Raw genomic sequence first — 13,289 nt, forward strand, 5'->3', positions numbered from 1 at the left:
TCTCTCTTCTCCACGTTCCAATTTTAGTGGGAGTAAAATTGTCCTTTTGGTATTATATATGTTGATGACCACTTTCTAATCATAATATAGTTTTGGATATATTCAACATGAAAGATAATAAACCAAAAGATGCACATGTTGTTAAAGAAGACAAGCTAGTTGTAAAAAATGTCTCATTAGTAATCTTTAAAAAATGCAAATGATTCCTTATGCTTTAGCTACGAGGAGTCTACATTCTCAAGTAAATCAAATCGTGTTTCTCTTATTTTCGTCTTAATATAAATTTTTAGTGGGAGTCTTAGGGAGATATATGAGTAATCATGGTATGCAACACTAGAAAGTAGTAAAGTGTGTAATGCACTATTTGAAGAGAACAAAAAACTACATGCTTACATATCAAAAGCCTAGAAGTTCAAAGATCATAAGGTACTCTGACTCCAATTTTGTGAGATGCCTAACTAGAAGAGACTTCACAATAGCATACACCTTTAACCATGTTGGTGGAGTTAATATCTTGTTTTGAGGCATCAAACCATATGATATGATTGCTAAATTCTGTCATTGGCTTGCCTATTGTTACAAACATTAAGAGGGCATTAAGTATTTATTGTGATAATAACTCAGTACTATTATATTCCAACAAAACCAGGTCACATGTTATTGACATAAAGTATATAGTTGTTAAAGAAAGAATTAAAAAAATAAAGACATTTGTAGAACATGTAGGAAAAAATTATGCTAGCTGACTCACTAATTAATGGTTGATAGTTAAAACGTGAACATATATGTTGCTTGTATGGTGTTGTTTTCAGTTGTTTCCTTGGTTTAGTGGGAGTCTTTATGTTCTATGTTTGCATTCAAATTTAATGTGTTTCATTTTTTGCTTAAATAAATATTAGAGTTTATAAGTTTATTATGAAACTTGTTTATTTAAGTGCAATATTTAAATTATAGTTAAAGACTCAAGGACTTAAGGTTGATCTCGCTAAAGACTTAAGTTGGACCAATTGAAAATAGGAATGACTGATATCACATTGCATGTAATTTTCATAATGCTTATCCATATTGACCTATGTCATTAAGTGTATTGATATGGTGGTCATTGGAGTCTAGTCACATTTGTTGTAGTGACAAAAGCCACAGTGATTCCATTTTTGATACATGAGATGAACTAGGTTGTTAAGGTAGAAGTCTAAAGGTAAGTAGCGTACGGATGCACGCCTAAGGATTTTTGATATAATTGTTACAATATGTAACACAAGTGGGAGATTGTTAAAATTTTATATTCCAATAATTAATGTGAGTTAATATTATAAGACAATTATATTAGTTATTTATCATTAGTGAGTTTTATTTTATGTGGTCAAATTAAATGAGCTCATTAGACAACTAAATAAAATTATGTGGACTTAAATGAGCAGGTGTTAGTGTTGACCTATTAGAGGATAATGAGAATCCTATTAGGTTAACATGCTATAAAAAGGCTATGGTCCTCAATATACCGAGCCGTCACACATAACTTTTGTTCTTCTCATCTGAAGAGTTATAAAGGTCCTATTGAGGAATAAAGAAGTTTCGATTAAGGAAGAACCATAATGCTATTGTTCGTGATCATGATGGATAACTGCAAAGATCTTACAACAAATGTCAAAGAACACTTAGATCAAGAACCAACTACGGATTCAAGTATTTTATTTAATCATTAACAATCAAACATGTTGTAGATGATAGGGCTTTAGGTGAATTGTCCTAGATTATAGACCTGTGAATTTTTTAACTTCCACATAAAGAATAAAGATTAAAGATATTCCAACAAGCCATAAATAAAGAGTAAAAGATGTCTAATAGGTGGTTATGATATATGAGTGTTCATATATCATTACTCTAATCATCACTATCAAGTTATTTTTGCATTGTTAAATATATTTTTTTAATTAAAATTAATGATGAGTATAAGATTTGAGTGTGCTCATTGAGTTTAAGTCATCCATAAACTAAAAGTGTGCAAAACATAGACCAATAAAATAAAGTAAAAGGTTTGATAGACAATCATAATGATATTCAACACCTAGTAAGAGATAAAAAAAAAAGAAAAACACCTGGTAAGAGATAAAAAAAGAGAAAAAAAAGAGAAATATATGTATGAATTCATGCATAAGTTATAATTTTTAGTAAAATATAATCCAACATATAAAATTAAAAATGGTCAATATTTTTAGTAATAATATTAACTTATTTTACATTAAATAAATTTATTGTAATTTTGAATGAAAATATATAGATATTGTTAAAATTAACTATAACTTAATTTATGTATATATCATATAATTTTATATCATAAAATGTCAATATATTTTTTTTAATCAAAAAGCTATATTAAGAGCTTATTCAAAAGTTATTATTGAGCCCCCTCGTATTGGAATTTCTTTTAACTGTTTTCATATACAATTTTAAATTCCTCTTTCTTTAGTGATAAAAATAAATAAGAGTTCTATCAATTTTTTTTTAATATTTTGGATATAGAAATTTTTTCAATGTTTTCAATGAAATTATACCAATATGATAAGATTTATGATGGGATATGAAGAAAAAATAAATAAAAATAAAAAATGTTAATTATGTGTTTAAAATATTGGAATAGGTATATATCATTATTCTTATATAACTTCACTTTCTGAATGAATCCAACTAATTTTATTGATGGAAGCTCATTTTGACTCATCTTCTTCCGATATAGGTAATTAATTAAGTGGAGTTGTCTAGGTGTATCCCAAGTTAATTCCCGTAAAATTTTTTAGGTTTTAATCTTTACAAAATATATTTATTTTATTTTTTATACTTAAAATATTTTAGATAATATTTTTTTAATGTTTAAAACACTCTTTTTACTATTTAAAGTATTATTTAAAATATTTTAAGAACGAAAAATAAAATAAAACATATTTTATAAGGATTAAAATAATTTTTTTTATAAAAAAATATTAAATTATAAAGATAAAAAATATATTTAAGTCAATTTCTTATTAAGATAATGTATACTACATATAATTAATTAGAGTTGAAAAACACACAAAAATATAGCGAAAGCTTCCAAAAGTTAAAATTTTGTGTACCCTACCACATGTCACATGCAAATTTAGGGCAGAATTTAAATAAATAAATAAAAGATGTATCCTAACTTTCAACAAGATTCAATGGGTTTTCAAGTTCCCATTGATCTTGTTTAATTTATCCCAACTTACACAACAGAAATGAAAACTAAAAAGAAGCATGCATGTAACATGCTCGATCAATTCCAAAGTATCACTACGATGGAAATGCTTAAACCTTCATTGCTGAAGACGTACTGATTTTCAATCCTGAACAAAGGATGACAACTACGAACAAAATTTCTAAGTATAAAAATCCTTAGATTTTACGCATGAATCCTTATCTCCTGTAAATATAAACAAAAGAACGAAGCCAGTTTTTTTTTTTTTTTTTTATATATAACGACGACAATAAAATTTGAACCTAAAATGTCAGATAAATAAAAGGTCAGCCTCAAAATTGGCCGAAAATATGACATTTTTTTTTGTTACATAAAAAATATATGACATTACAACCACAGAAAATAATACAAAATAAAAGAAACATAATTTGGTTATCCTCACCACTATTTGGCAAGATTTAGATGAGTGATTGTCCAACACCTAGCTCCACTCCACCTTCAAAACGTAAGAAAAGAAAACAATTAGTCAATTTCTAAACATAGATTTTCATTTGTCTTTTTTCAAATTTAACAATATATAGTTGATTTAATTTATTATCTTTTGTTTTCAGAAAATGAAAACATTAAAAAACACAATTGATGTATCCATTTTCAATAAATTAAAAAGAGAACAAGTCTTTACAACATTAATATATAACAACATTGGATTTAGCTCAATTGGTAAAACACGTCAAATTTGTGGGAATGACTTGAGTTTGATTCCAGGAGAATACATTTTTGGAGAGAGATGAAAATTTTTATGTGTGATTAAATACCGATAAAAGATTATTCCCTAGCTGATCCAAATGATTTTAGTTTGTGGGGATATCTTGACGTACCACTGGATAGCTTAAGGCTATAATTACCATGGTACCATACCAAAAAATATATAACAACATAATTTACCAAATATTTACTTTTGTAATAAGATAGATAGTGCACATAAAGCAAAATCTTTGTTATACACACCACAATGACACAAACAAGAGAAACAAAGATCTGATTTACCTGAGAAAGTAGACCATATATAAAGAGAACCCCAAGGATTTGTGATATGATTATAGAAACATCCTGAGTGATTAAATTAAATAGATTGGATTCCATCTCTTCTTCATCATAAAAGTGTAGGTTTAGAGTGAGGAAGCAAGCACAAAGGAACTTAATTACCTGAGAGAGATGGTTTATAGCAGAAGAGGATTTAGTGGATGAATTGTATGGAAGTGATTGATGTGGATCCTGTGACCATAATAACAAAGGCAAAGTAAGATTGAAATCATAACCCAACTGAAAAATAACTTGATTTTTTTTAGGTGATAACAAACTAACAATTAAGGCAAAGCAAACAAAATAATGTTGGATAATCAACCATTTGAAATGAAAACGAAACAAAAAACATTTTTGTAATCCGTAAAATAGCAGGTTAAATTTTTCTAGTCCACACAAATAATATTAAATCTATAATGCAACCGATGCTTGAACCAATAGTAGCAGTTAGGCAAGCTAGAAAAATAACTACAAAACATATATTTTTTCTAATAAATATTGCAGTATGCATAAACTTTAATAGGTGGGATTAAACATATGAAAGCCTTCCAAAGGAAAGTCTTTAGTTGAACTTTTACACCAAGAAAGACAATAACAGCAAAAACGTTTTTTTTTTCTTTTTAGGTGATCAACTACATGAATCACACAACGCTATTGAGCTCAATTAAAGATTAAATTCCTTGAGATGTGATATTCACTTTTACACGGTGGAAGACAACAAGGAAAAAATCTTGGTTAGGAATGATGTACAATGTAGGTTTTTTTGCACTTGATGAATACAAAACTGAAAAATATAAACATCATTGATTTATGTCATATAAAACCTGGAATGCTGTAAAAAGTTTAGAAATGGGTTATAATTTATAAACAAAAGCAATTGAATCCTCACATTTTTAGTTTCATAAATAATCAGGAAAAAACTTATGCACAGTAAAGTTTCAGTATGGGACTAGTACGTATACCTTCAAATCTTTCATGCACAATTCAGGTTGTCGCACAATGTATATTTGGTCACCAACTGCATTTTCTTTGTAATTGTCTTGATTTCGGTGCCAAGTCCATAATGCATATGTTGAATTCACAACCTGCAATAAAATAGGACAATAAATTTTTAAAGAAAAGGATTAATAATCTAGACAAGAATTGATGGACTGTATCCATTTCATGAACAAAAACAATGTAATATTAAATAGCCACATACAGAGAAGAGTTTGCTCCAAAATATAGCCAGATTTTTTGGTAAAGTAGCTTTATGCACAACATAGATATAAATTTGTATATATACCTAAATATGTCGTTATGTAGTAAATTATTTAACAATAGCTGAACCTCATAACTATTTTGAAGGTGCTAAGAAATTTCAACTTTCTGAAGGTTAATGTCAGTATATATTTAAGAACATCTTAAAATTATTTATAGAATCCATTAAAGCAATCCCATAAATTGTTTATTAATTTCATTATATTTCTTAATTTATTTTCATTAATATGGATAAGTAGTCTTATTATATTAGTGGGTTTGGACTAGTACAAATATTACTATAACACATTTACACTAGCACTTAACCTAATTATTAAGAGTTTAATAATTTCTATTCACAGTATTCAATTATTAATCACTTTTTACATTGTTAGTGCATAACATTTTTTCTCAATTATTAATAGGGTAAAATATATTTTTCGTTTTTATAAAATTTACAATGTTTGAATTTCATTCCTATGAAACATTTTGCTTATTTTTTGTCCTTATACAATTGATATATGTCAAATTTTGGTCTAGAGTAAGATTTGGATATGTAATAATTTGTGGCAGTTATAGATATGAGGGTTAAAAAATATCACAAATTGCAAAAAATTATCACAATTTTTTTTTCTACAATTAGTCAGTTTTTAATCATTAGAAATCCTCACGTAGATTCGGATTTATCCAAACTTTACTTCGAACCAAAACTTGATACATTTTAATTTTAAAAGGTCAAAAAACAAATAATTTTTTTTACAAAAACAAAATCTAAACATTGTCAATTTTATAAAAAAAAATATTTTAACTTTATTAATATAAATAGAATATTTGTGTTAGGAGTCTGTATCACATTATTACACAAGATATCATACTAATATCTTATTATTCTGATTCTTTGTTCTCTTTTTTTCATTCCCCTAACCTACAACTATAACTGTTACCATCTCACAAGATAAATATATATCATCCCGCAGTCATAATATCCTAAGAATCATAAATATTAGGTATTTAAGATTTAAACATATTCTTTAACACATTCTTTTAAATATATTCTTTTTATTAATTAAAATACATAGTCATTAAATATGCCATGAGACCCACTAAAATCAAAGGAATAGACATGCATAAAAAGTAATGGTACACCCAAACTTGAAGCGTAAAAAAAGTTGATATCTGTGAATTATTTAACCTCAACTCATTTGTTATTCTAGAGTCTACACAAACAATTTAAGCCTGTAATTAAGCTCAATTATGTGTGTGTAATGACAAAAAATTGATAACGTTGCTTTTTTTTGACAAATTAAACGGTAATGTTGCTTAAGGAAAGGAGAACAGATAATGATAATAATTGAATTTATTTATACACAGAACTCGTCATTTAGCATAAAAATATCTATTAAAGGCTAAATTAATTACCTTAAAAAATATTAGAATAAGAGATTTAATAAAGGTAAATAAAATAATCAAATCATAAAATAATGACCTATTTGAGTAAGTTTATCTTTTTAGGAGAGAAAAATAAGAAAAAATAAATGAACTTTATCATAAGCTCAAATTAACTTATGGAGAAACTCATTTTATTTTTTTCTTCTTATTTTCTATCCTTAGAAATGCTTTTGGATATAAGCTTATCCAAACATGCCCTGAGCTAAACTCAGACTTTATAACTTTAAACAAAGCCATTTTAAGCCTTAAATTTGACTTGATTAAATAAATGAGTTAAACATAAAGGTTATCTTTTTTCAACAGCCAAACTTGAGCTTCAAATGCTCAACTTGTTTAATTCATTTACATCTAACTGGATGAATCGTTCTAATCGATTCCATGTACCAATGTACCAAGGAAATGCAGCAAGCAAATGATTTCCTGATCAAGTTGCAGACCACCACTAAACATTGGGTAAACATCCTTACAATATTGAAGCAAGCACCACTAAGAATTATGGCATTGGATGGATAAATTAACCTATTAAGCCAACAAGACAAAGATAACATCCAAAAGCCTATGATAATAATGCCCATTCATAATGAAGTATACAAAGAGTTAGTCCAATGATGAGTAAGACCTAAGTCAAATTTTAAGAGAAATATTTTATTTTAAATGAGTTAGTTATATAGTAGATCTTTTTTGTCAACATGTGAGGTCTTTTTGTTTTATAAAAATTAACAAAAAAAACATTTTTTTGTTGATGAAGCTAAAATTTGAGCTTTAGTTGCTTTACTCTTTAGCTGACTAAGTGTAGTAACATTATTATTCATATTCAAATGGAGAAGCTACACCACCAACAAGAGCAAATCAATTAGTGATTGAGTTAACTGAACCTGCAGGCTGGTTAGCAATAGAAATAAAAATGAAAAGGTTCAGAATCTGAAGATTTTACCTCAAGTATCCCATGTCCAAAACTGCTTTCTCTAAATGCACTCCACTCAGGTTGTTTGTTCCAACAAAAGTTTCCTTTGGCAGGACCAGTGGAAAAATTTGATTTGCAAACACCTCCAAATTCTGGTATGTTATCACCAGCAGAAGGACACTTTCCAGGATCATCTGCATGATCAACATCTACTTTCTCAATATTTCCACCATCTCCAACAGTTATGTAAACAGGTCCACAAGGATCCAACGTGTAATTAAAAACTCTATTCATTCTCTCATAAGCATGAACCTGCAAGATGGGCAACATGCGACACACTGTTTATGTAAACAATAGGAAAAAACTACATCAAAAAGAATAACTGAAAAAACTGTATGCAGAATTAGATATCCATGAGATTGCTAGAAAGAAGGTTTATATCATTACACATTTTGACAATTAAAAACTTCCATAGTATTATTAAATTTACAAGAGAATAGAGCAACATCCATGGATTAAGTTTATCTCCAACAAATCTCTTGTTTTAGATTTTTAGGCCGGCAAATAATGTATTTTTTCACATATACCTAATCCTATGATATTAACAAGTAACACCATAAGTTCATCATAAAAAAAAATCTATGTAAAATTCCAATTGAGAAATCTGGGATATTTCGAATGTGATATTGACAAACTAATGTTCTAAAACGGATACAAAAAAAATATAGTAGTAGAAGTTACATGGCCATCAAAAACAATGTCAACCCTGTATCGAAAGAGAAGTTCTTCCATTTCCAATCTCATACACTCAAATTCTTGATAGTGTGAAGCATAACTGTTATACCAAGGAGAATGCCATGCAGCTACTAACCAAGGGGTTACACTACGGTCTACACTTTGCAGATCTTTCTTCAGCCAAGCAAACTGTGCACCTGGATTGAAGATCCGATGAAACACATTAAGTTCAACCATCTAAAATTATACGCATCGACTGGTCTACATAAGGTGAAGGGTAAATACCCATTTTGGTCCCTAAAAGTGTGAGAAATTCACAAATTGATCCCTGAAAAGTGAAAAATTCAAATTTAATCTCCGAATGTGGAAAAAGTGTGACAGGTTGGTCCTACTGTGAACTTTGTAAGACAATAAATTGTAATTTTTAAGGATCAATTTGACAATAAGCTGTATTTTTCGAGAACTTATTTGATATTAAGTTACAAAGTTTAGTGACCAGTTTGTCATTGTTCACAAGATCAATCTGTAACACTTTTTGCACATTCGGAGATTAAATTCAAATTTTTCATCTTTCAAGGACTAATCAGTCACCGCCTCATACTTTTAGGAACCAAAATGAGTATTTAGTAAGGTGAAATAAATTGTATTAGTTATCATCATTTACCAGTGCTATTGTAATCAACATATGCTCCCAACATGATAAAGTGTATGCCCCCAGCATCAAAAGAGTAGTAGAAGTTACTTTTAGAGCCACTTTCTTCAGCAGGAACTGCAAATCGTGTCAGGTATGATTTGAATGTGATTCCACCAGCTTGAGGTTCTATCTCATGATTCCCTTCAATAACCATCATAGGAATTTCTGAGGTCAAAGGCTCCATAAACCTGTTGTTTCAAAAAACCATTTTGTTTTTCAACTAACATATGGTTCATACTTTGTCCGTCAACTACCAGTATTAGAGATTCTAATATTTCACCACTCCCCCTTCCCCTCCCATCCGCAATATGTTTGTCTAAGTGCATGCTTGGATTGAAGTTAGAAATGAAGTGCACATGTTCCAATGTAAATTCAACGGATAAAAGCAAAATGAAAGCAAAAACAAGGATCTTGATCCTTTGGCAAGATTACTTTTGCCTAAAAAGTACATTTTCACCTGATTTTGAAACATGCAGTAAGAAGCATATGATTGATATTGAGAAATAGACAAATCAAACAAAGTACTATTAATGCATCAATGCGCAAGCCCAACATAATACTAAATGAAAGAAAATGCAGTATAATAACAAAGCAGAACAAACATTTACCTGTAGGATTTTTCAAGTTATTGTTTTGTTCAACACTTCAACATACAATTAGATTAGTATATTTAAACTAAGACTTGATTACATATACTGTCACAGAACACAGAATAGGTTACCTTCCCCACCCATCCCATCGGGGTTGATATGTCTCTCTAATAGGAGCATCTGGAAATGCACATGAATAACATGAAGCTCCCTTTCCACCAGTTGTAAGATACTGATTCGCATATGTTAAATCTCCAACCATTAGAATCATTGAAGGATCATTGTAATTTAGATGATCAATAGTTGATGTAGAATTGCTTGTGAGACCTAAATCTCCAATAACTGCTATTCGAGCTGGATAATTATTTGGACTAGGTTTTGGAAAAGTCTCAAAATAATGCTCTTGGCTCATGGCTGGAATAGAACTATCCCCACATTTGTAATAATATCTGGTTCCAGGTTCAAGACCTACATTAAGAAAGAAATATCTCTGAGCTTTGTCCTAACAAATTTGAGTCATTGTACTTATTATTCACTTGATACCATTCTTTTTGTTTTGATACAGTGACTCAGAATTTATTTTTAACATATCATCGTAAAAATCCTATAGTTTGTAGCTTCAAAAATTTAAAGAAAATAAGTAGTAATGTGCTTAACAACAAAGGATTAAATATTGTTATATGATTGGGGATATGATTAGAAGAGTAATAAATGATGAATGTAGATGGTTCCAGAACTGAGAAATTTGAAACTGCAATGAACAAAGTTATACTACATATGCCACAACTTTTGACTGGAATGCATAGCATACAGAAAGAAGCCAAGGTTTTAGAGACCACAAAAGCAGAACTTTTCATTAAAAGAATTTTACCAAAAGAACTATCTTTCACAAATTAATTGGACAAGTAAATTCTTCTATCCAATAATTGATTATTGTTTTGCCAATTATGTCACAAGGCAGACATCAAACTTTGTGAAGTATTGCATCCAAGAACTTAAAATAACTAACGAACACAAAAACAACCAAGCCTTTCCCTTCTAGGTCATCTGCCGGCCACTTGAATCAGACAACATCACAATTTGTTTTCTTTTTTTCAATCGGTAAATGTTAGTTTGTTAGTTTTGATAGAAATGTCAGTGAGAGGGATTCAAACCCGCAACCTTTCGCTCCCCCCCTTCTCCCTTCACCCTTAAGCTCCCCTTCCCAACCATCAAGTCAACCTTATATCTCCAATAGACAACATCACAATGTTCTGTCATAAATCATGTCTATGCCCTATAGGAACATGTGCGGATAAGTTCTACAAAATCAACCAGCAGCATGTTCCTTGTCGGTAATCACTGCTTCCTACTCAGCACCAAACCAACACTACCCTTCATTTGAACAGAATTCCAAAGAAAAGAAGTAACTCATCATACCTTTGAGTTTCACATGGTGAATGATGCCAGAGGTGTAATTCCATAGGCCTTCGAAGGGATACAACTGACTGTAAACAACAGAATCACCTTTCCCAACACTTGTGTACTTGCCACTCTTTTTCCCATACCACACCTCACTTCCAACAGATGCAGGATCTACTGGGGTCACGTTGAGGCCAATCTGTGCATCCCCTTATCCAAAACCAAAACAACACAACCAAGTAACAACAACTTGATGCCTTTGAGTACAACACCATATAAACATTAAGAAAAGAGAGTTTAATTTCTATCCACTCTTAGTATAAAAATTTCACACTATCAACTAATTACAAATCATCGTTAGTGTAAAAATTAACAAACAGTGATTGAATAATTTGTGTCAAATGGTAAATTCCCTTTACATCTTCGATACATAGACTACTTACTCTTGAAGCATGACAATTTGTAATAAGATGATAATGTAAAATTTCTTATACTATCTTTACATTATCGGTGCACAGACTACTTAGTGCATATTTGGTTTTCAGTTGAAAATGTTGCGACATCCGTTCCAATGCAAATCCAACAAATAAAAGTAAAATAAACGCAGAAGTAAGGGTTCTGATCCATTGGCAAAACTACTTTTGCCTCAAACGTAATCTTTGCAACTGAAAATCAAACATTCTCTTACTCTTAAAACACGACGATTTGTAATCAAACGAAAATGTAAAATTCTTTTTATATTATCAGTACAAAGAAGACTATTTAGTATTTACTCTTTAAAAAACAAAGATTTTATGGAAATTCTGAGGAGAGGAGATAATTAAAGTACCAGTAACCCAAGAAACCCACATGGAAGTTGGTGAAGAAATTGCAAGAGCAATCTGTTCAGGGAAGTTTGAAGTGACATTCTTTCTGAGCCTTGGATGAGTCATAGGCAAGTCATCACTGCCCCGTCGCAGTGACGGGTCGAACCGTCGGGTCACCGGGTCAAATGGGCCATCCAGGGTGGTGGGAATGTGAGTCTCAGCCACTGCCATGACGATGTTGCTCATCATCACCAAAACCGTGGCCAGTGACACACAAAAGGTGGTGCAGATTTTCATTTCTGACACAAAGTGAAAATGAATGAACTGTTTTTTCTGTTTGTGAGGATGAGGATGTTGAAGATGTTGTCTTGTTAAGGATAACTAAACTAAGTATTAACAAGGTTGATCATCGCGGTGTAACTGTACAGAACAGGGTTTAATTTGCAGTTAAGTAGTTAATTCTCATGTGCTGTATGTTGTTGCCATGTGGCATGCTTACACCGGCATCTCCGTTATAATATTGGAATATTCTGTTTCTTTGTTGGAATATGCATTTTTGATTAAATATAATTATGGTATCAATTTTTTTTAAAGGATTATGGCATGAATTTTAATATGTCTGTTATATGAAATAATAAATTTATCGTATATAATTGAATGAAAATGTAACTGCATGTGTTTTTTTTATTTTTTTTAAATAGTATTTTAAATTGAACCGTGAATGTTGAAGTTCTTGAGAAATAATTTGTTTTTTTTATGAAAGAAAAGAAGGGAAACAATAGATAATGACATGATTGTTTGATGATTTGAAAGGATAGAAAATAAAATTAAAGAGTGAAGAAAATATATCATTTATCATTATACAAACAAGGTCCTGAGTGGTCACGTCTCAAACTGTGGTTGCTCAAATTTCCGTTTAAAAGTGTCACCTCATGCTAAAGTGCCAACAATGCGTTTCTAAAGCGTTTCCAATACGTTTCCTTCTCCCGATGCGCTTGGGTAACCGAAATGTCAAGCACTTATTGTGGCACGCGTTTTACAATTTTCATTTATTGTTGCAGACCTTTTCCTTCTCTCTTCCTTCAGAAATCCCAAAGTGTCATTTCATTTTCGCTTTCTCTCATTTCTCTCTCCCCAATTGCTATCTCCCCCTTCTCTGTTCCTTCTTTCCATTTTT

General features: G+C 30.3%; 1 protein-coding gene across 4 annotated transcripts; it reads right to left on the bottom strand.

Annotated features, from left to right (window-relative positions):
- Window positions 1-3,501: 3,501 nt before the first annotated feature.
- Window positions 3,502-12,532, bottom strand: LOC100792496 (purple acid phosphatase 23). Of its 4 annotated transcripts, none has more exons than XM_006603825.4 (10): window positions 12,136-12,531; window positions 11,325-11,516; window positions 10,037-10,373; window positions 9,286-9,503; window positions 8,628-8,818; window positions 7,917-8,198; window positions 5,257-5,379; window positions 4,418-4,486; window positions 4,259-4,321; window positions 3,502-3,707 (listed from the first exon to the last, which is right to left on the bottom strand). In XM_006603825.4, exons 1-10 carry the CDS (start codon window positions 12,407-12,409, stop codon window positions 3,693-3,695), a joined length of 1,764 nt encoding a protein of 587 aa, XP_006603888.1. In that variant the 5' UTR covers window positions 12,410-12,531; the 3' UTR covers window positions 3,502-3,692. The 4 variants fall into 4 exon arrangements, with proteins under 4 accessions (XP_006603888.1, XP_014627634.1, XP_006603889.1 ...); XM_014772148.2 differs by having other exon boundaries at window positions 11,325-11,505; window positions 12,136-12,360; XM_006603826.4 differs by lacking the exon at window positions 11,325-11,516 and having other exon boundaries at window positions 12,136-12,532.
- Window positions 12,533-13,289: the final 757 nt, after the last annotated feature.

This window comes from Glycine max, chromosome 19 (assembly GCF_000004515.6).
Source record: "Glycine max cultivar Williams 82 chromosome 19, Glycine_max_v4.0, whole genome shotgun sequence".
In the NCBI taxonomy this organism is placed as follows: domain Eukaryota; kingdom Viridiplantae; phylum Streptophyta; class Magnoliopsida; order Fabales; family Fabaceae; genus Glycine; species Glycine max.